Source organism: Letharia columbiana, assembly GCF_014066305.1.
Source record: "Letharia columbiana isolate WasteWater2 chromosome Unknown Sc0000093_s0, whole genome shotgun sequence".
Taxonomy (NCBI): Eukaryota; Fungi; Ascomycota; class Lecanoromycetes; order Lecanorales; family Parmeliaceae; genus Letharia; species Letharia columbiana.
The window spans coordinates 222-18774 of NW_023501138.1; the positions used below are offsets into that span (position 1 = coordinate 222).

Below are 18553 nucleotides of genomic sequence, written 5' to 3' on the forward strand. Positions count from 1 at the left end.
GTATTCGTACCCATCGAGCGGAGTTTTCTATCCGGATCCGAAGTCCACCTAAGGTAGAGTCTAGAGACCGAAGACCGAAGCTGACGACGACAGAGACTAGTCGAGCTCTGACAAGGATTCCTTACTCAGTGGGAACCGTGATACCCGATTGATAGCATGGGAAAGCTTTGATAGATGATCTCGTAATAAGAAAAGAGGACGGCCTTTTAATCGAGTAGCTTGCAGCTTCGAGACAGATCCCATAGAAGCAATCTTTCCTTCCGAACATGCCCGACTATAAAGCGAAAGGAGAGCTCATGCGATCAACAGCCTACTCCTTCTGCAAAGCCTTCACAACCGGCTCTCCTCCATCCGAAACACTTGACAAATACTTCACATCCAACCCTAAGATTCTCGAGCATGGCCCGAAGTGGGCAAACCTACGTCTCCCATTCCTGGGCATCAAATTCCACGGACGTCGCTCTCAAGGCTCCTCAACTGCCACATCCCGCAGAACCTGCGATGACTACTACGACCGTCTGACCTCTACATTGTCCTTCCATCCATATGAGAATACCGTACCGCCAAAGGAAGAATTCATGGTGGATGCTGAGGGAGGGACCGTGACGATAAAGTTACGTGCGAAATTTGCAAGTGTCAAGACGGGGAAGGACTGGGAAGAAGACTTTGTCTATGTGCTGAGTGAATTTGATGAGGAGGGGAAGATTGGAAGTCAAGAACTTTGGGCGGATCCCTTATCAGCTTGGGTGGCTGTTGGGGATGATTGAACCGGGTGAACCTCCACAATAGCATCAAGATAGATGATTCGGGGCGTACAAAAACTTTTTAAGGGCTCACAGCTGATCCAAAGACAACAAGAGCAGCAAGGTCGGAGTACTTACTCCCCTGCAGAACGCTGAAGAACTGCCGCCGGTGAGAATTGAAGATGGTTATCCTGCGCCACAGATTCAAAAAGAGTGATTCAGGGCTTTGGACAACTTCTGGGCACACGTACCCGACAGAATGCTGAGGAGACGGGACGTTTGCCACCCCGCCTATAGGGGGACTGCAGGGTCACGGTCCAGCAGAGCTCTAAACAGACGTACCCATAGCTACCAAGTCTTAGGGAGAGGCCCTTCGAAAAGTTACGGAATCGATGGCTACAAGCCCCAACAAGACAGTATAATCGTAGCCGTTACATACACATACAATAGAAACAAGGTACCTTGATTGCACTAACGCATCTCGCCCATCCTCATCCACAAACCCAAGCTCCAAGTACATATACACCCTCTCGAGCTCCAGCTTCTCCCAAAACCCTTTGATGGCCATAAGCACGCGTCTGGGCACCCATTCCTCGACAGATCATCGCTGCTCCAGGCGGGACACCCGAAGATTCAGAACCGGCGCAGAACAGTCTCGTGTCCGTACAAGGATTCCAGTGGCTCAAAATCTCCTCCATCCATCTATCTTCTTCGCCTGCGTCTCCGTCTTCATCCCCACCTCTCCACTTAACCATGCACTGCAGCCTCCCCGTCAAAGCCGCTGCCTCCGTTGCTCCTTGCACCATCTCCACCTCATCTATCCAGCTTCGAGTCCCTCGATGGTAAGGATTTCCCCAACGAGCCATCATCCCAGCCCGCGAGCACGCGCTCCAGGCAGTCCCTTTCAAGGCATTTGTCTAGCAGATGGCAGAGCGAAGTCAAAGCCGCTCCTGCTTCCAGCGAGCTAGGATCCCGAGGAAAGTGGGCCTCCGCTGCTCTTGTAGTGGTCTGGCACTACCGACAGGACTCCTTGCGAACAGGATCCGAATGGGGACGAGATGCTGCAGGATTAGTCGTGGATGTATTTGTAGGCTCCGCGCTCTGTAATCCGTAGGGAGGCTTTCACGGAACGCAGTGCTCAGTCACACCTGTCAGCGATTACGCCGGGGAGTTGCCCGACACACCCAGCGGTATGAGAGGTAGTAGCGTAGAAAAATGTGGAGGGAGTCACGGGGTGAGGACTGGAGGTAGCGCCCAGACGGATTGGATAGGGGCTCGCTGGGCTTGCGGTCGCAGCTATCTCGGAAAAGAGAAAGAGAAGAAGAGAGAAAGACGGCATTTGAGACCAAAGAAGAGTATAAAGCACATGAAAAGAAGGAAAGTAGAAGCTCAAGTCTACCAAGTAGGCCTTCATTCTGAAAGATCCAAATTTCACCTTCACCCCTTCTCACCTGGAATGGTGTTTGGGGCTGGGTGAGACTCGTTATGCTCTTTGAAAATCCTGGAGATGGCATGTGCAACCAATGGCCAATAAACAGTTCGGATCTGATTTCAAGCCCCTTTTTGGATTTTGGGGAAACGGCGCCCCGGCTTGGAGGGTGAGATCCGTAGGTTTTGATAGCAGTAACATGGCCCAGAAGAGGTCATTTTGTACTGCGTGTATGGATATTGGGGGAGAAGAGCCTGCAAAGTATGCCATTTGGAAGATTTGGGGACGACGCAGCCCAAACAAAAATCCCCCGAACACCTAAGAAAGTCTCAAGTAGAGCGTAGAACAGTACGACCTCAAGGCAAGCTTCTGACTTGGAAAGACAGAGCCTCTATTACAGTGTCTTCGGCTTTTTGATCTCGGGCGGAGAAAAGGGGGGCTTGGCAGAACTTGGCGCCAGTGCAGGCAAAAAGGTCTTTTCCCCTTTCAAATCCATCTCTGCAGCCCCGTAAATTTGCAAAAATCGGGAGAAGACCGAGAGATGGCCAGGCTGACTTGCCGACAGCCAACCAGCTTTCTCTTGGTGGTGGGTGGTGTCCTCGAACTCTCTGAGCGGAGGGCTCGCTTAGGCAAGATTCGCAGCCAGCGCAGCAGAGAAGCTCCCATCCCCTTCAAGGTGTTCCCTAGAGCTCTGAAAAATTGGCAAAAATAGCGTACAGATCTGTATGGCAAGCCGTCTTCTTCTGCGGCAGTCATCGCTCCTACATGGAGTGAGGGTAAAAGTGTTGGCTGGATGTCCTCGAACTGTGTGGCCGGAAAAGGGGTTAGCGTGGTACGGAAAAATACAGTACCTTCTTGTCCCTTCGCCTTTCCTCCCGTCTTGACACTGTAGTATGGATCCAAAAAAATCGCAAAAAATAATGTAAGCTTGATTGAGGCTTTGTATGTATTCAGGCCGAAGCCGGGTCGCTTTCCAAATCCACCGTACTCAAGGGAATGCAAAGCTACTTTCTCCTAAGATCAGTAACGATACACGCCAAGCCGTTAGGTTTCATGTACCGCCGTTAACCCCAACCAATTTGTTCTGCTAATCATGCTTTTTGACCTAATGCAGCTTTCGCCGACTTTTGACCGCATGTCCGAAGACAAGAGATTCTCCCTATTATAATATATATTCCTAGAATAAATTAGCAAAATACTTGACACAGGATATGCCGACGCATTCGTACCTTCATCCGTGCATAGCGGCGCAGTCCGCAATCACAACACAACCGATCCTCAGGGCCACCAGAGCTTCCACAACTCGATCATGGTCCGAGGTCAGTTTCGATGATATCCATGACGACTGATTGGGTCGCACAAGCTGAATGTCCTCGCTGTTGCACGCTGCCTCTTGATAGCAAGACCGACGGAGGAAAACCACCTCACTCTGGCTCTTGACCCTTCCATTTCTCTTTCACGGCACTGACATCGAAGCCACAAGCTTCAGCTTTGCTGACAAGTCTTTTAGCTTTCCCAACGACGGGTGCATCGATCATCTTGCCATCCAGCGTCCACGCGCCTCTCCCCTGCTCATCAGCTTTCGCGTCCGCGATCACTACCCTCGCAGCCCACGTCACTTCGTCTTCACTCGGAGCAAAGGCCTTCTGCGCGATCGCGACCTGGTCGGGATGAATGCACTGTTTGCCATTGAAGCCTAGGCCCTTGCCTCCGAAGCACTCCTCTTCCATCACCCTGCTGCCTTCCTCGCCCTTGTAAGAGGTGCACACAAGATCGATGGTAGAGGGCAAATCATGCGCACGACAAGCAGTAGCGATAGCAGACCTCGCATACAGGAATTCAGTCAGGGAAGGCGTGCGAGTCAACGAAAGATCCAAGGCAAAGTCTTCAGCAGCGAAGATGAGACCATCAAGTTGAGCAGCCGTCTCGCAAATCTCACGTAAATTGGAAATCGCTTTGGCAGACTCGATAAGAGCAAGAATTTTGATCTGACGAGGTGAAGACTCCTCAGGACCAGTGAATGTTCGCTTGTGGTTGATGAAGTCAGCAGCCCATTTCAAATCGGAGCTGGAATTCACTTTCGGGATCACAAGGGTGTCAAGATATGGCGCATTACACTGAGGTCCGTCAATTGCTGAAGTGTTGATAGACTACTGAGCTGCCATACCACTGCTTCGATGTCATCGGCCTCGTGACCAGTCCCAACAGCATTGATTCGAACAGCGCACTCTTTGATACCATCTGCACGAGGCTGCTCAAGGAAGTTCCGGATGTTGGACCTCGCTTCGGCCTTCCTATTGATGGTAACGGAGTCTTCGAGGTCATAGGCCACGCAGTCGGCGGTAAGCCCTCGAGACTTATCGAGCATCTTCTGCGATGATCCAGGGACTGAGAAATTGTTGAGCCTCTATATATAGACTTCATTGTGATTACAAGAGCATACCATACAGCAGAGCTCGCCTGACCGCCGTTCTGGCAGCGGACATCGTGCCACCAGTGCTGGTTGACCTTTAAAGAAAGCTCCAAATATTCTAGCCGAGACACACAATTACTTGAAATCTGAACAGCGAACTGCTAGCTCTCATCTATACAATACTTAGTGAGGGGAAAAGAGAACGAATGTCGTTATAATTCAAGCGAGCAGACGCCGGGAATTAGGCGTCTACCTTAGCTATTTGATGCAAGGATTCGTACTCAGAAGTTCGCCTGCCAGGATGCTTTCTAGCCTCCTAGACGAGTCATGATATAACTTCAACATGAGTGATGAAGCCGAACTATCTCATTTGTCCTGCCATTTCTACGGTGAAGAAGTGTTCTTCCACGTTTTTTTAATACATATTCGTTGCGCAGTCCCTCAGCCTACCCTACAATTAGCATGCCTTCCATAATCCAAACAGCCTTCTTCTTCGAAGCCCTCGTGAACGTCCCTGCCATAATCTCCCTCATATTTTACCCCGAGTCTACCCTCCGCCCCGCTCTTACTACAAATGCTTCCTTCTCAGCCGCTGAGCTCAACCGAACTGCGACGTTCATAGCCCGCTGTGCAGGCGTCCTCATCCTGGCGCTTACACCGCAACTACTGCTCGCATTGCCAGACTCGAAAGATTGTGTCGGGAAACGAAAGCAAGTCTACTGGACATTAGGCCTCGGAGAGTTTGGTCTTATCCCGCTCTTCCTATGGGAAGCTTTCAGGGCCAGAGATCAGGATAAGCTTGATTGGCGAGGAGGCTTGACGAAAAGAGCCGCGTTGCTATGTGCGGGCATGTTGATCCCGCCTTTGGCTTGGAGAGTGTTTGTGTTTGGGTGGAGGGAACATTGGTTCGGACCGGAAGGCGGTCGTGGACGGGAAAAGGGAACGTCAATAAACCAAGCCGATGCAGATGATCTGGTCAGGAGCTGGAATTTAGGGCGGAAGGAGCAGTGACGGCCACTTGGATGATTGATGATGCTGAGAGGACTTTGCGAGTCACGAGGATAGGGTCTCTAAAATCCAAAAATAATATCTATCGATTTTCCATTTACTCATATTGACGCTACATTGCTGCCACCACTGCTCCTGCAATCTTGTTTTGATTTAGTAGAGAGTACTCTTCTTGGGGCGCTTTGACGCGGACACTGGCGATGGGACTGGGAAAGACCGCTTCAAGATGAAGATGCGTTTGGAAACTCGCAGAGAACCGACGACCAAGGCGCGCCAGATCCCTAGAAATTGAAATTTTGAGGCTCGCCATACCTCAAGACTTTAGAGACACTGGGGGCTGCATCCACCACATCAAGCACTTTAGTCTCTTATCAAGCTCAGCATAAGCTCCGCAACATTTTCCAAGAACCTCCGAATATCCTCGTCCACATGCTGTGCTCCATTCCATTCGGCCGACAGATTGATGGCTTGTCTGAATGTGCTCATACGTATGACCCTGCCATGGAGCCCGTCAATGATGAAAGAGCTTGAAACTCACGCAAACTTACAATGGTGGCCCATCTGGGCTGGCCGTAAATTGCACGTCATCGACTTCCAAGACCTTATGGGTTCGCGTCTGGTCACAATATGAGTTGGAGATGTGTGTTTCGATGAGTCCATCACTCAAGAAGAACTGTCTCCAAACCCTCAGCTTATGGCCTTACACGCAGTCCCCGTTGACTTACAGCATCAGCCGTCCATTTGCCTTTGAAGGCTTTCATGGTCCTGGGAGCACTGGTCAGTAGGGTATGCTTCGATCAGATGTAATCTGAGCGTACTTCGCCCTCGCCATATGCTCGGCCACGGAAAGTGATTCAGTGAGTACCGACTTCTGGTCCCGGACCGCTTGATACGATCTGAAAGCCTCTGCGCACGCTAATCTCAGCTTCCCCTGGACTTCTTCCCTGCTGGCGTTGTCCGAGAGAATGTAACTCTCAACATCCCGGAACTCAATCGCACTAAAAGCTCTGCACAAGGAGATGTGACTGTGTGATCCTGGAACACCTTGATCAAGATACCTTCGTCCATTGATGAACAGCGGAGATACCAAATGATCACCGTGCGTCGGCCTTTCTGAGACTGGTTTGAACTTGAGCATCGTCATCACCATGGCCGCGTGGCCAAGATGAGTGACAGAGCATGCTTTTCCTAACTTATTTTTTACACCAAGCAATATAGCGTCACTCTCTTCGACCGAGAATCGCTTATGAATAGCTTTCGGCATGTATCCGTCCTTGGAAACAACTTCCATTCCCCATTCACTCTTCTACACCCCATACGTCAGGCTCAAAACTCTCCCATTGATATGGATGATACATACGCTCGCCTCCATCACCAGATTGGTGAGGTTCTTCACACCCTCTTCGAATTCCTTTCCCTCAGTCCTTTGTTCACTGTTCATCATGCCCACCCACGGCATTGGGAGTTTCCCCTTTAATGCTTCCCAATCGAGGGTCGCTTCCCTTCCGCTCACGGCATGTGCTAGAAACTCAAAGTAGCATCCCGCCAAGATATATGCCCCAACACCATCTGCAGTCATATGATCGACTCGAAACGCAAACTCAGCTCCAGCCACCTTGCCCTCCTGATCTACTCTTGCAGTCAAGCGCACACAAACCGGGTGCGTAATCACAGCTTGCCTCATCTCCTCCTCCGCGCTGTTACCCTCTTCACAAGTCCCGAAGAAGAGCGACCTCCTCATCCACTCCCTAGCCTCTCCATCAGACCCTGGAATCTTCAGCTCTAGCAAAATACTCCCATCTTCTCCTTGCTCACTACTAGGTCCCAGCACCACTTCCGGAAACTCGCATCGGACTCTCAACCACGCATGCTCCGCCGCATTGCCAAATGCCTCAAGGGACAAAGTGGAGCAGGGACCAGTAAGGGTAAACCTCCCACTCAAGAACATTTGCCGCGGTCCAGGTGCCTGACGAGCCCATCTTGTTTCGGCGCCGAGTGCACGACGGAGATATAAGTTTGGTGTCTTAGTGGAGGGGCGCCAATTGTAGAGGGAGGGTTCTATGAGGGGTAGTAGGCTCATGCTGGTGGATTCCTTGGCAAAGACAACCCGCTCTTGTGGTAAATAAATGCAGGAAATTATGTATATCTCAAAGATACGAACAGCCACTGAGACGGAGAATCACAGAACAGTGATCGGGAGACTGAATAGAAGAATGAAGGAGCAATGGCAACACCACCACTGTACAGAGGCCACGTAAGTCAGTCACACGCTCGGATCGAGAGGCCACGGTATTCCTTGGAGCAAGTGACCAACCACAAAGTCTTCCCTAAAGTAGGTATACGGTGATTGAGTCTGACGCCTAGGAAGGAGCAGCGACCTACGCCTTAGAAGATAGGTCAGATATCAGGCGGCCATTTGCCGCGCGTTACTAGGACTTTTCTCATTTTATACAGCGTTGAATCGTTCAAGTTCGACTCGGAGGAGCTGGAGCATGACATGGCCGATGAGTAGCTTGTAGGATTACATAGCGTCCGAGAGCATCCGATATCGGATCTGGTTTTTATCGATAAGTAATTAATTTCCCCATAATTTAACCGAAATCCCTCGCTTTTTTGTGCGCGCCCTCGGAGCCTTTGGCGAATTGACTTTTCTACATACTACAGATTTGTGTCACAATGCCCATGTGAGCCTGAACCGTTGATACGGGTTGCTACTTTGCTGACGGTCGTGATTTTCAAGGCTCAAAGATCCCTCGACCAAGTATCGACTTTTCAGGCCCATCGACTTACCAAATCGTCAATGGCCCTCCCAAACCCTCGATAGACCCCCACGCTGGCTCGCTACAGACCTCAGAGATGGCAATCAGTCTTTGGTTGACCCTATGGTACGTGTGCGCAGCAAGGGCACCACACCCGAGTGGACATGGCATATTGGTCTGAGGGGGAAAATGCTGAAATATGATGGTGTAGGGTTCGGATCAGAAATGGCGATACTTCAAGATGCTAGTGGAACTTGGCTAGTACGTGGGAAATACTGGTGGTCTTCTTTCCGCGCTCATGTGACGGGGTTAGCAAGGAAATAGAAGTTTCGTTCCCATCAGCATCAGAAACAGACTATGAGTTCACACGTCGCCTGGTGGATACCCCGGACGTCGTACCGGATGATGTAGCTCTACAAGTTCTCAGTCCTTGTGGGTTGCTCTCATCGTGCGAAGGTTAAAAAAATCGGACATGTTCAACTAATTCGGAGACCAGGCCGGGAAGATCTCATAAAACGGACCGTCGAATCTGTCGAGGGTACAAAAACCGCCATCCTCCATCTTTATCTTGCTACCTCGCCATGTTTTCAGCAGATAGTCCTGAATCATTCCGAGCAGGATGGCATCGCTTTGGCTGTTGCGTGTACCAAATACGCACGTTCGATAACGAAAGACAATCCATCTTCCAAAACTCACTGGCAATATGAATTTTCCCCTGAAACTTTTTCTGATTCGAACCTCGATTTTGTTGTGCAGATTTGCGAAGCTGTTCGAGCCGCGTGGGAACCTTCCGAATCTAATCCCATCATCTTCAATCTTCCAGCGACTGTCGAAATGTCTACTCCAAATGTCTACGCAGACCAGATTGAATATTTTTGCCGACACATAACAGAAAGAAATAAGATTTGCGTATCCCTGCATGCGCATAATGACCGTGGCTGTGCTGTTGCAGCTTCTGAACTTGGACAGATGGCTGGCGCAAATCGAGTAGAAGGAACTCTTTTTGGTAACGGCGAAAGAACTGGAAATGTCGATCTTGTAACTCTGGCTTTGAACCTTTATTCTCAGGGAATCCACCCAAAAGTTGATTTTTCTGACATTGACTCAGTCATTGATGTTGTGGAAGAGAGCAACAACATACCGGTTAACCCACGTGCTCCGTATGGAGGATCGCTCGTCCAGTGCGCTTTTAGTGGCTCACACCAAGACGCGATTAAGAAAGGGTTCCAAGCGCGAGAAGGGCTTAAGGACGGAGATCCATGGCTGATACCGTACCTCCCCCTCGACCCTCAGGACATTGGCCGTACATACGAAGCTGTCATTCGTGTCAATTCGCAAAGTGGGAAAGGCGGTGTTGCATGGATCATCCAGAGACTCATGGAACTCGACCTTCCCCGTGGTCTCCAAATTGCCTTTTCGAAAGTCGTTCAACAAAGAGCCGACGCCGTTGGGCGAGAATTGCTGGCTAAGGAAATTCAAACGCTATTCCAAGATACTTACCATCTCAAGGGCGCCCCTCGCTTCACTCTTGTCGACTACAGCATTGCACCTGAACGCTCCGTACCGTTCGTCCCAGAAGAAGGCCGCAGTCAGAACACGCAAAACTCGATGAGAAGATTCGAAGGTGTGGTGGACTGGGACCGAAAGGAGCACAGGATCACAGGCCTTGGAAACGGGGCGCTTTCTTCTCTAGCGGACGCCATGCACATGCTCGGAATCGATCTGGATGTTGTAAATTATAACGAGCATGCCATCGGTAAAAATAAGAACGTCCAGGCGGCCACATATATTGAGTGCACGGCAGCTGGCAGTAAGGAACGGGTGTGGGGTGTGGGCATCCACGACGATGTGTTTCAGGCTAGTTTGAATGCTTTCCTTTCTGCAGCTTCATCGGTAAGAAATTAGCTCCTTTACCGCTTTATTGGTCTCTACGATAAGCTAATGGACTTCGAATAGTTCATGGACAGTCGACCAAACGGGCCTTTGTCTGTTCCACAATAGGGTCCTCATCATTTCTGGTGCATCCTTTGCGGCTATCTGGGATGCCTTTGATTGTCACGTTTAGCGATTTGGGTATGGAAATGATATCGGCATGATGCTGCGGAATGGAAAAGTTGGGCGCTCGATGAATTGTTCATAAATACCCAAAAGTGCAAATGTAATCCTGCCAAGACCAGTAATTCTTCTCAGCTCACAATGCATTGTAATCTTTCAGCATGAATATGTAAAGATGATGACTCAAAATCAGCTATGTCATGTGTGAGGATATGTCGATGGAAGACGAAATATTTTCGTTGCAGAACGTAGAAAACTGCGCCACAAAGGCGCAATAATGGAAGGCCGCGATTTCTCTTTCTTAAGAACTTTCTGAATAAATACTTTTACTTCAATGAAAATGATATAGACCCTAATTGAGGCTGGCTAAAAGAACAAGGTTTCTTACAATGGCCTACAACAGCGGCTACAATCCAGATGCGCTTCCTGCGTGAGTTGTAGAGTCTCTACCTGGTCATGTCCAGTACTAAAACTTACATCAGACACGCAGAGCCAGAACAGGTATATACCGCTCACCCCAGCTCCTCGTGCCGAGGCTGACCCAAGCCCCATTGACACAGGCAGCCCAAATCCTTTCCTCCCAACAACAACGCAAGCAATCAAACCCTTTGCATCCACCACCACCACGCCCCTACTCAAATTCCAATCCCCAACCCTACAACCTTCCTCAATCGCAACCACAATACCAAAGCAAACCTCCTCCACCACTTCCCAAACCAGCCCAGCAACTGCAAACACAACCTCCGCCCCGCCTCTCCCCGAACAATTCCTACAACAACACCCAATTCAACCAAAACGCCGCATCAACCCCCCCACCCCAAAATTACGGCTTCGGTCCTCCTCCACAATCTCACCATGGACGTCCACCACCTCCGTCTCGACCGCCTGGAACCCCCGCCCCTGGCGGTAGCAGCGCCGACGCGTCGCTTTTTCCGCTTTTCAAGGCAGTCGATACCGCGGGGGTAGGTCAGTTGACGGAGAGGGAGCTGGGGAAGGCTCTGGTCAATGGGGATTTTACGAGTTTTGATCCGCATACGGTTAAGATGATGATACGAATGTTTGATGCGGATAAGGATGGCAGTATAAGTTTTGAGGAGTTCTGGTACATTTGGCCTCTTTATGGTTATCCTATTGGGCAGAGCTGATATGTCGGCAGCGGCCTCTGGGGTTTCCTCGCTGCGTGGCGCGCCCTTTTCGATCGCTTTGATGAGGACGATAGCGGCTACATATCTTTCGATGAGTACTCGAAAGCGCTGGTTGCCTTTGGCTACAGGCTTTCTTCCGCCTTTGTCAATCTACTGTACACAACGTATGCCAGAAGCGGTGAAGATCGCATGAGCTTCGATTTGTTTGTGCAGAGTTGCATAATACTGAAGAGGATGACGGACGTGTTCAAGCGTTACGATGATGATAGAGACGGGTATATCACGTTGAGTTTTGAGGAATTTCTAACCGGTATGTAACTGCGCTTCGCAGAACGTGGGAAAATGTTATGGTCTTTGCGGACTACCCGCTGACACTTGAGGATAGAAATATTGCGTCAACGCTGAGCTAATAGGCCGGCCGGAGGTAATGTTCAGTAAATTAAGCCAGGCGCTGGGACGGTCGTCTTTTCTTTAGACGAATTTTGGTGGCTTGGAAAAGCGGCATAGAGCCCAGCCAGTTAATGATACCCCTTTCTAACTCTCTACTCATCCCCAAACCTCGCACGAAGCAACAGAAAACGGCACCAATTGCTCTATGGGCGGTGTTTCAGAATAACAGTCACCATTAGTCCGTCCCATACATGCCTTACATATATTCTTTTCGCAGAGCATGGTTGAGCATTTAACGCCATCGAAGATACGTGCGAGCCTTATGCCAAAACCAGTCTACCATTACTGCTGCTTTGAATGTGTTAGTAGCGCTTTCTCTCGAGGATCCTACTCTCGATTGAACCTTTTGGTCAATTGAAGCTCTCGGGCACAAAGTGTTTTGAAGACGGTCGATGGATCTCGATGTGAAGCAACTCAATCACAAGCCCGGCAGATCATTAGATTTGAAAGAACATAAGCTGAACCTCCTTGTCGAGATCCTTTGGCACGAATATGGGTCAATCAAAGGAATCAGAATCGTCAGCGCTTACATCTTGTACAGGAAAATTCTGCAAAGGCACCACCAGCATTTCTGGGCTGGCTGGAGCTCTTTACCCATCCGTGATCAATTGCTTTAGGCTGAGATCAGTACTATGCGTTGTAAAAAGATGATGATGCACATGAGTGCTGATAGGAGAGAACGTATCCGCCGGACTTCAAGCAGAGGCCCAGAAATCTCAAACATTCAATTTGCTGTTCGGCCTCGTAGAAATCTTCGAATTGGCCCATTATGGTATATGGAGGATGAGAGCAAGCGCTCGATCTATCTCTCTCTCATATCGTACGAGAACACAAATCGTGTCAAAACTCCAGCTTCAGGAAAGCCAGGCGGGTCAGATATTGCCGACGTGATCAAGGAGATGCATCGTGCGGCGGACAGCTTTTCGGCGGTTTCTGCGAAACAAGGAACCTGAAGCCAAGGCCGTCGATTGGGCGTGGGTACAGAATGAGTTCTCATGGAGAGAGTTGGGACATGCATTGCTGGCGCAAGAATGCTTGCAACCTAATGACACAGAATTTACAGCCTCGGGGGATACAGCATGCGAAACTTTACTTCATCATTGAGCAGGGCGCTGGAAGATGAATATTTTGCATGTATGACACCAGCTTTTGTTTTAGCATGCCATGAAACCAAATGTTCAGCAACTTCCGAAGGCGATTCAGGCTGAACACTAACATTCGATACATTCTAATCCGAGACAAGCATCACTGCGACACCACTTTATCCTGAGTACAGTACTTCACACAAAGAACTTACCGTCTGAATGGAGGATCCCTGCGGCTAGTTGCTCCAGACCTCTACACTCACACTGGAACGAATGCGCAACGTGCGTACCGAGGCGCAAAGTCGGGTAGAAGGAAGTTGAAACCAGCAAGCGCAGCGTTACGACAGCAAAGCCGTACCGACACTGCAGGCGCAAATCTCCACTAACAATGCTCACGCTCCTGCACAGCTCAGCGTCATGCTCCTCGGACTCAGCTTTGATGCCCCACAGACGCCATGACCTTCGCCGCCATCCTCTCCTGCCTGTCCCTCGCCATACTAGCCGCCTCGACTCCGCTCCAGCTCCTCAACCCCCAAATCCTCGCCACCACTTCCCTCGATCCAACCGTCTCATCGCTCAATCTCACCAACACCAGCCTCACGGCAAGCACCAACTGCTTCATCCAACCGCACCACGCCGGCGCCCCCACCCTCCTCGAAACCAACTACCCCGACTGCCTCGTCGCCGTCACATTGCTGCCCGCGGACAAAGCAGCCACGACGCCCTACACCTTCAGCCGCAGGCCGGACGCCGAGGTGCGCCTTCCTTACGCGAAATCGTTCCGGACCTGCAAGATCATCATCGACATCATGGACGAGTTTGAGACGGAGAGATTGAGGTGGCGGGACATCAGTGACACGTTGGAGGCCCCCAGAGGGGTTTTGAGGAAGTGTCTTGGGCAGAGCCCGTTGCCGCCGTTGGGGGGCAGGACGTCGGTGGGGGCTATGGGTGCCATGCAAGCGATTGTTGTTGGGCAGGCGTGGAAGCCTGGTGCTGTGGTTTGAGTTAATTGGCCGGTGAGGAGCGCCCTTGGATGTATGGAACATTTAATCATGGTGACGATTTTCTTTTTACCGCCACTGCTCATGCATCACTGAATGCAGTGCGGTTTTTGCAGAGGTGAGGGGCCAAGAAAGTAGCAGTTCGAGCTGTACGGATCCTTGATATATCGACTACTTAAGGCTTAATGAAGAGGTTCCGTTGCAATTTCATGCTCGATATGAATTGAATTCAATCATAAACGACAGGTGTTCCGGGATGTTACCCAAAATCGGCCTAACAGGGAAATTCAGCAGGCGAGGTGTCAAAGCGGTATATCATAAATCCTTGGGTTTTCGACAAGATGGGCATCAACGAGGAGGTTTCTTCGCAATTCAATGCTTAATGGAGCGAACCCCAATCATTAACGACAGATATTTCCGAGATGCTAACCAAGGAGAAGTGAAAGCTGGGGGCGCTGAAACCCGCCTGCATCGGTCCTTTCCGAGCAGCTCTCTCCATAACCTCCTGAGTGACGTTGATCTCGCCAACTCGACGCTGTAACAGCAGAACCACCCCTAGGCCGAATGTGTCATTTCCTGCAGCTTCTACTAGCAGAGGGTTCACAATGTCAAGAAGGTTCACCCTGTCCAATAGCAGTCCCACTAATTGGTCGCCAAATGAACGGTTGCTAGCCGCTGCCAGCAGAACTTTAGCTTTCCCTGTGATCTCCAAGCCTTCGAGTCGGTCCAGTAGGAGCTGCAACGTTTTCTCCGATGCCAGGTGGCTCATCATTGCCTCCAGCACTTCCTCTGTCATTTCCCAATCTCTTCCCGAGAACAATTCGAACAATTCGTCTCTAGGGCCTATTCTTGCTGCGGTCACGAGAACGTCTTCTGTGATCAGAACATCCTCTGCATGTTCTAGCAACCGCTTCAAGATACCCGGTCCCTCGAATGCGGACTTTGCAGCGATTATCATCATTTCAGTCATTTCTTCCATGGTCATCCAATTTTCGGCCTCGCCTAAGAGCAAGCTCATCATCTTTGCTCCTTCAAGATTGTTCCCTGCAGCGCACCTCACCACTGGGCCGGTAATTACACCACCTCGATCGAATAGCAGCCGCAAAGTTGACGCGGTGCCGTTGGCAGTTGCTTTATTCACAAGAGTCTGCGACATCTGGTACCCGTTATCCAGCAGCAAGCCCAAAATCTTTTCATTGCAGTTCTCTATCGCTCTGTTGATGGCTTCTGTCAATATCCTACCGGAACCACCCCGATCAAGCAACAAACCCAAAATCTTCTCATTCTGGTTCAAAACACCAGCGTTAAAGATGTCACTTGTTATCTCACGAGAATCATCTCGACCAAGCAGCAATTGCATAACCTTTTCGTCGCCCGATATTGCGATTGCTCGCATTATGTTGGGGTAAATTTGGAGATATTTTTTATCTAAAAGCCGTATCATGACCTCCATATTGCCCTCGTGCCCGGCCTGCTCAAGGATCAGGTCCCAAGAGATTCCGGCATCGTCAGTTTGAGGCAGTAATGAATCAAATCTGCTTCCGGAACAGAATTTTGCGGCATACTCGAGAAGGGTCTGTGATACCTCTGAAGCTTTATACCTTGCCATCAATCTTTCCACTATCTCCTTCCCTTCTTCCCAGTAATTGACCAACTCGTCGACCAATGTTGTAACTTTTTAATTTTGCTCTCGCGGAGTACCCAGTCCAGGGTGTCAGGGTCCGTTTCCAGTGCCACTAGAGCCACCAGATATAAAGAAATTTCATCCTCACTACGGTTGCTCAGAAGTAGCTTGAGCGCCTCGCCTTTGTTATGTTCAGCCGCTAGACGGCTTCTCTTTTTGGGGTTAACATCTCGCAAAATCCGTAAGCACATGCAACATAATAAACCCTGTCTTCGGGCTTACAATCGAATCTGGGGTCTAGATAAAACCGAAGATTACCGTCCTGTATCCTGCGCTAATTAGACTGTATCCATATGTCCAACGGCGAGAGATCATCAGATGCATCAGAGAGGAAAAAGCGAAAGGCTCCCTCGAAACGAGAATTGCTTTTCCTCCCTTCCTCTCCGATCAACCGGCAATGTCTGGCCCAGAAAATCGTAGCCTAATTATGGAAACCTCCCAACAATTCCGCGGTAGATGCAACTTTCCCACGAAGATCAAGGGCGTAATGATGTTGCCGGAAAGCCTCTGCAACTGACCAGTTTGATGAACCGATGAATTGTAACAAGCAGGTCTCGGCTGCAAGGAGATGACACGAATTTGCCATATACTCAGCTCGCTTCTCGAGGAACTCTCACACCGAAAGATGAGCAAACCTAAATACATCCGAACCGTTGTCGAACACAACGAAGTTATGACAAAGGTCGAGGACATGTTCCTTTGTAAGCTCTTCAGTGGGAACAGTATACATTGCTACAGCAGTGCAAAATTCCGAGGATTTCATTTGCCTTTGCGCACAGAGCAACCATTTCATTATGTTGCTGATGATAGACTGGCCGACCTCGCCTAGGTACTTCAGCAGATTATTCTCGTAGGCCTCCAGGTAAAGTTGCTCCAGTTTGGGTGGTAGTCGCCCCAATCTTGCTCGGACATCTTGATCTAGCTTCATCGTGCAAAGCATTTCCAATTACAGACTCGCCCATCTGAACATGCCATCAGCGCCTCTACTAACTGCATCAATAATCAAAACTTTCAGTGCCTCCTTGGCATGGTTGTTGCGCAACAAACGTCGCTTTTTGATTAGTTTGTCGGTTTCTTCCCTGACAAAGACCTCGATATCCCCTGATTTTCTGCTGGAAACAAGATCAAGATGTGGATAGTCCCGAAGCGTGCATACGATATCTTGGTCGTCACGACTCGATAGAAACACTTTCACTAGCCCAAACGAATTTTTTTGCAGCAGACTTTCGATCCCGTCTAGGAGCATCTCCCGCTTTTCGGGATCACATTCGTCGAGAGCGTCGATGACAATGGTCGTCATGGAATAATGTTCTACCAACTTGGTAATGAGATCACAGCTCTCTTCTATTTGAAGACCCCGAGAGCTGAATCCTTGACCTTTCCTCTCGTACTTCTCGATGACTGGAGGCAAAAGCGGAAGTCCAGGCTCTGCGCACGAAAGCTGTCTGACGATGCTGGAAATTATGGCAGCTGGATTGTATCCTTCGGGTTCAGCGGCATTTCGGGAGCAATAGAAGTAGACTGGGGGTGGGCTGTTTCCAGCCTCGAACCTTCTCACTGCGTCTTCGATTACAATAGACACGAGTGTGCTTTTTCCGGCGCCGGCTTTCCCGTGAAGCCGAAGGAGAGACGATGTGCTTCCTTGGTGCCATTCTGCGTATATTGGATCCTCGAGTACCCATTTGCCCGTACCAGCAAGAATATTCTTCGAAATCTGCTCATGATGTTCCAGGTAAGGCTGTGGGGAAATCCACCGTAAGATCTCGTAGCGCTTAGAGTTGTCCAAATGGTCTTTCGTTACCATTGAGCTGGCTACTCAATCGAATTATGTGTCCATCTATGGTACGGAGGAGCTCTATAAGCTCTGCATGCCTCTCGGAATGACCGACTGAGAGTGCCTCGAGAGAGTTGCTGAAATTGTTTTGGTTCTCTCCATCCAAGATAGCAGCGCAACGATCCACATTGGACTGCTCAAGGTCTATTTTTCTGGCAATACTTGCAAATTCGTCTTCCGTGACGAAGACACTCCTTGATACGCGTTTCGGCGAGCTCTGATCGAAGAAGCTTTTAGCTTTCGATTGATATACAAGTATCGTCGAGTACAACCGAACGAGCGCATTTTCAAGCTCTATTGAAGCCTTTGATGTACGACGTAAATAGATGTCCTCAAAGATCGCATATCGCTCTATCATTCGTGAGATTGATTCCGCGCCTTCGACGACAAAGTCAAACTTGACAATGTCACCAACAGCAACCTGTAAGATGAAGCGAACTCCCGCCCAAGGAAGCGCAGCATGTCCAGGGCCATATTGCACGACAGTATCTCCAATCTGTTTGAACATGTTGATCCAGATAACCATCTTGTTGAAAATATCCCGCAAAAAAATGTTCTCACCGTTACGACCACGCCTACTGAACTGCCATCTTTTTTTGATGCATTGCTCTTTGGCGCTCTCTCTGTGAGCACCTGGAGGTCTGAAAGGATGTCCAGTCTATATTGGCCATCATAGAAAGCGAGCTGTTGGCGATCGCTTTTGGTCAACTTCTCTAGGGCGGCTGCCCAAAGATCTTTGCTCGATGTAGGCATGCCAATCTCGAGAGCTTTCTTTTACCAGTTCTTGACTCTCAGGCGGCTGGTCAGCCTTGGGCCAAAAGTAAAAGCCGAAAATGTCTTAGACAGGATGGTAGGGTTCGTGAATGGCCAGCCTTACGCACGTACCAATTACTTCACCTTGAAGCGCGAGTCGCAAATCCATATTTGTGACAGTGGAGAAGGACCAC

General features: G+C 49.7%; 10 protein-coding genes across 10 annotated transcripts; 5 read left to right on the forward strand and 5 right to left on the reverse strand.

The window, feature by feature from the left end:
• Nucleotides 1–266: 266 nt before the first annotated feature.
• On the forward strand, nucleotides 267–767 carry HO173_012751 (uncharacterized protein; the record flags this gene model as incomplete). Its single annotated transcript, XM_037314585.1, has 1 exon — nucleotides 267–767. One exon carries the CDS (start codon nucleotides 267–269, stop codon nucleotides 765–767), a length of 501 nt encoding a protein of 166 aa, XP_037158496.1.
• A 2829-nt stretch (nucleotides 768–3596) lies between these two features.
• Nucleotides 3597–4658, reverse strand: HO173_012752 (uncharacterized protein; the record flags this gene model as incomplete). Its single annotated transcript, XM_037314586.1, has 3 exons — nucleotides 3597–4289; nucleotides 4340–4560; nucleotides 4616–4658. 3 exons carry the CDS (start codon nucleotides 4656–4658, stop codon nucleotides 3597–3599), a joined length of 957 nt encoding a protein of 318 aa, XP_037158497.1.
• Nucleotides 4659–5047: 389 nt separating this feature from the next.
• HO173_012753 (uncharacterized protein) lies at nucleotides 5048–5596 on the forward strand (the record flags this gene model as incomplete). Its single annotated transcript, XM_037314587.1, has 1 exon — nucleotides 5048–5596. The coding sequence occupies one exon, from the start codon at nucleotides 5048–5050 to the stop codon at nucleotides 5594–5596; it is 549 nt and encodes a 182-aa protein (XP_037158498.1).
• A 357-nt stretch (nucleotides 5597–5953) lies between these two features.
• On the reverse strand, nucleotides 5954–7673 carry HO173_012754 (uncharacterized protein; the record flags this gene model as incomplete). The annotated part of the gene is made up of 5 exons (XM_037314588.1): nucleotides 5954–6089; nucleotides 6142–6266; nucleotides 6319–6358; nucleotides 6412–6899; nucleotides 6954–7673. The coding sequence occupies 5 exons, from the start codon at nucleotides 7671–7673 to the stop codon at nucleotides 5954–5956; spliced, it is 1509 nt and encodes a 502-aa protein (XP_037158499.1).
• Nucleotides 7674–8269: 596 nt separating this feature from the next.
• HO173_012755 (uncharacterized protein) lies at nucleotides 8270–10353 on the forward strand (the record flags this gene model as incomplete). Its single annotated transcript, XM_037314589.1, has 6 exons — nucleotides 8270–8277; nucleotides 8334–8478; nucleotides 8564–8613; nucleotides 8666–8784; nucleotides 8849–10245; nucleotides 10309–10353. The coding sequence occupies 6 exons, from the start codon at nucleotides 8270–8272 to the stop codon at nucleotides 10351–10353; spliced, it is 1764 nt and encodes a 587-aa protein (XP_037158500.1).
• A 443-nt stretch (nucleotides 10354–10796) lies between these two features.
• Nucleotides 10797–11957, forward strand: HO173_012756 (uncharacterized protein; the record flags this gene model as incomplete). The annotated part of the gene is made up of 5 exons (XM_037314590.1): nucleotides 10797–10837; nucleotides 10890–10908; nucleotides 10968–11509; nucleotides 11564–11862; nucleotides 11938–11957. 5 exons carry the CDS (start codon nucleotides 10797–10799, stop codon nucleotides 11955–11957), a joined length of 921 nt encoding a protein of 306 aa, XP_037158501.1.
• A 1585-nt stretch (nucleotides 11958–13542) lies between these two features.
• HO173_012757 (uncharacterized protein) lies at nucleotides 13543–14091 on the forward strand (the record flags this gene model as incomplete). Its single annotated transcript, XM_037314591.1, has 1 exon — nucleotides 13543–14091. The coding sequence occupies one exon, from the start codon at nucleotides 13543–13545 to the stop codon at nucleotides 14089–14091; it is 549 nt and encodes a 182-aa protein (XP_037158502.1).
• A 376-nt stretch (nucleotides 14092–14467) lies between these two features.
• On the reverse strand, nucleotides 14468–15484 carry HO173_012758 (uncharacterized protein; the record flags this gene model as incomplete). The annotated part of the gene is made up of 1 exon (XM_037314592.1): nucleotides 14468–15484. One exon carries the CDS (start codon nucleotides 15482–15484, stop codon nucleotides 14468–14470), a length of 1017 nt encoding a protein of 338 aa, XP_037158503.1.
• A 901-nt stretch (nucleotides 15485–16385) lies between these two features.
• Nucleotides 16386–16700, reverse strand: HO173_012759 (uncharacterized protein; the record flags this gene model as incomplete). Its single annotated transcript, XM_037314593.1, has 1 exon — nucleotides 16386–16700. One exon carries the CDS (start codon nucleotides 16698–16700, stop codon nucleotides 16386–16388), a length of 315 nt encoding a protein of 104 aa, XP_037158504.1.
• An 18-nt stretch (nucleotides 16701–16718) lies between these two features.
• HO173_012760 (uncharacterized protein) lies at nucleotides 16719–18528 on the reverse strand (the record flags this gene model as incomplete). The annotated part of the gene is made up of 3 exons (XM_037314594.1): nucleotides 16719–17563; nucleotides 17619–18215; nucleotides 18492–18528. 3 exons carry the CDS (start codon nucleotides 18526–18528, stop codon nucleotides 16719–16721), a joined length of 1479 nt encoding a protein of 492 aa, XP_037158505.1.
• Nucleotides 18529–18553: the final 25 nt, after the last annotated feature.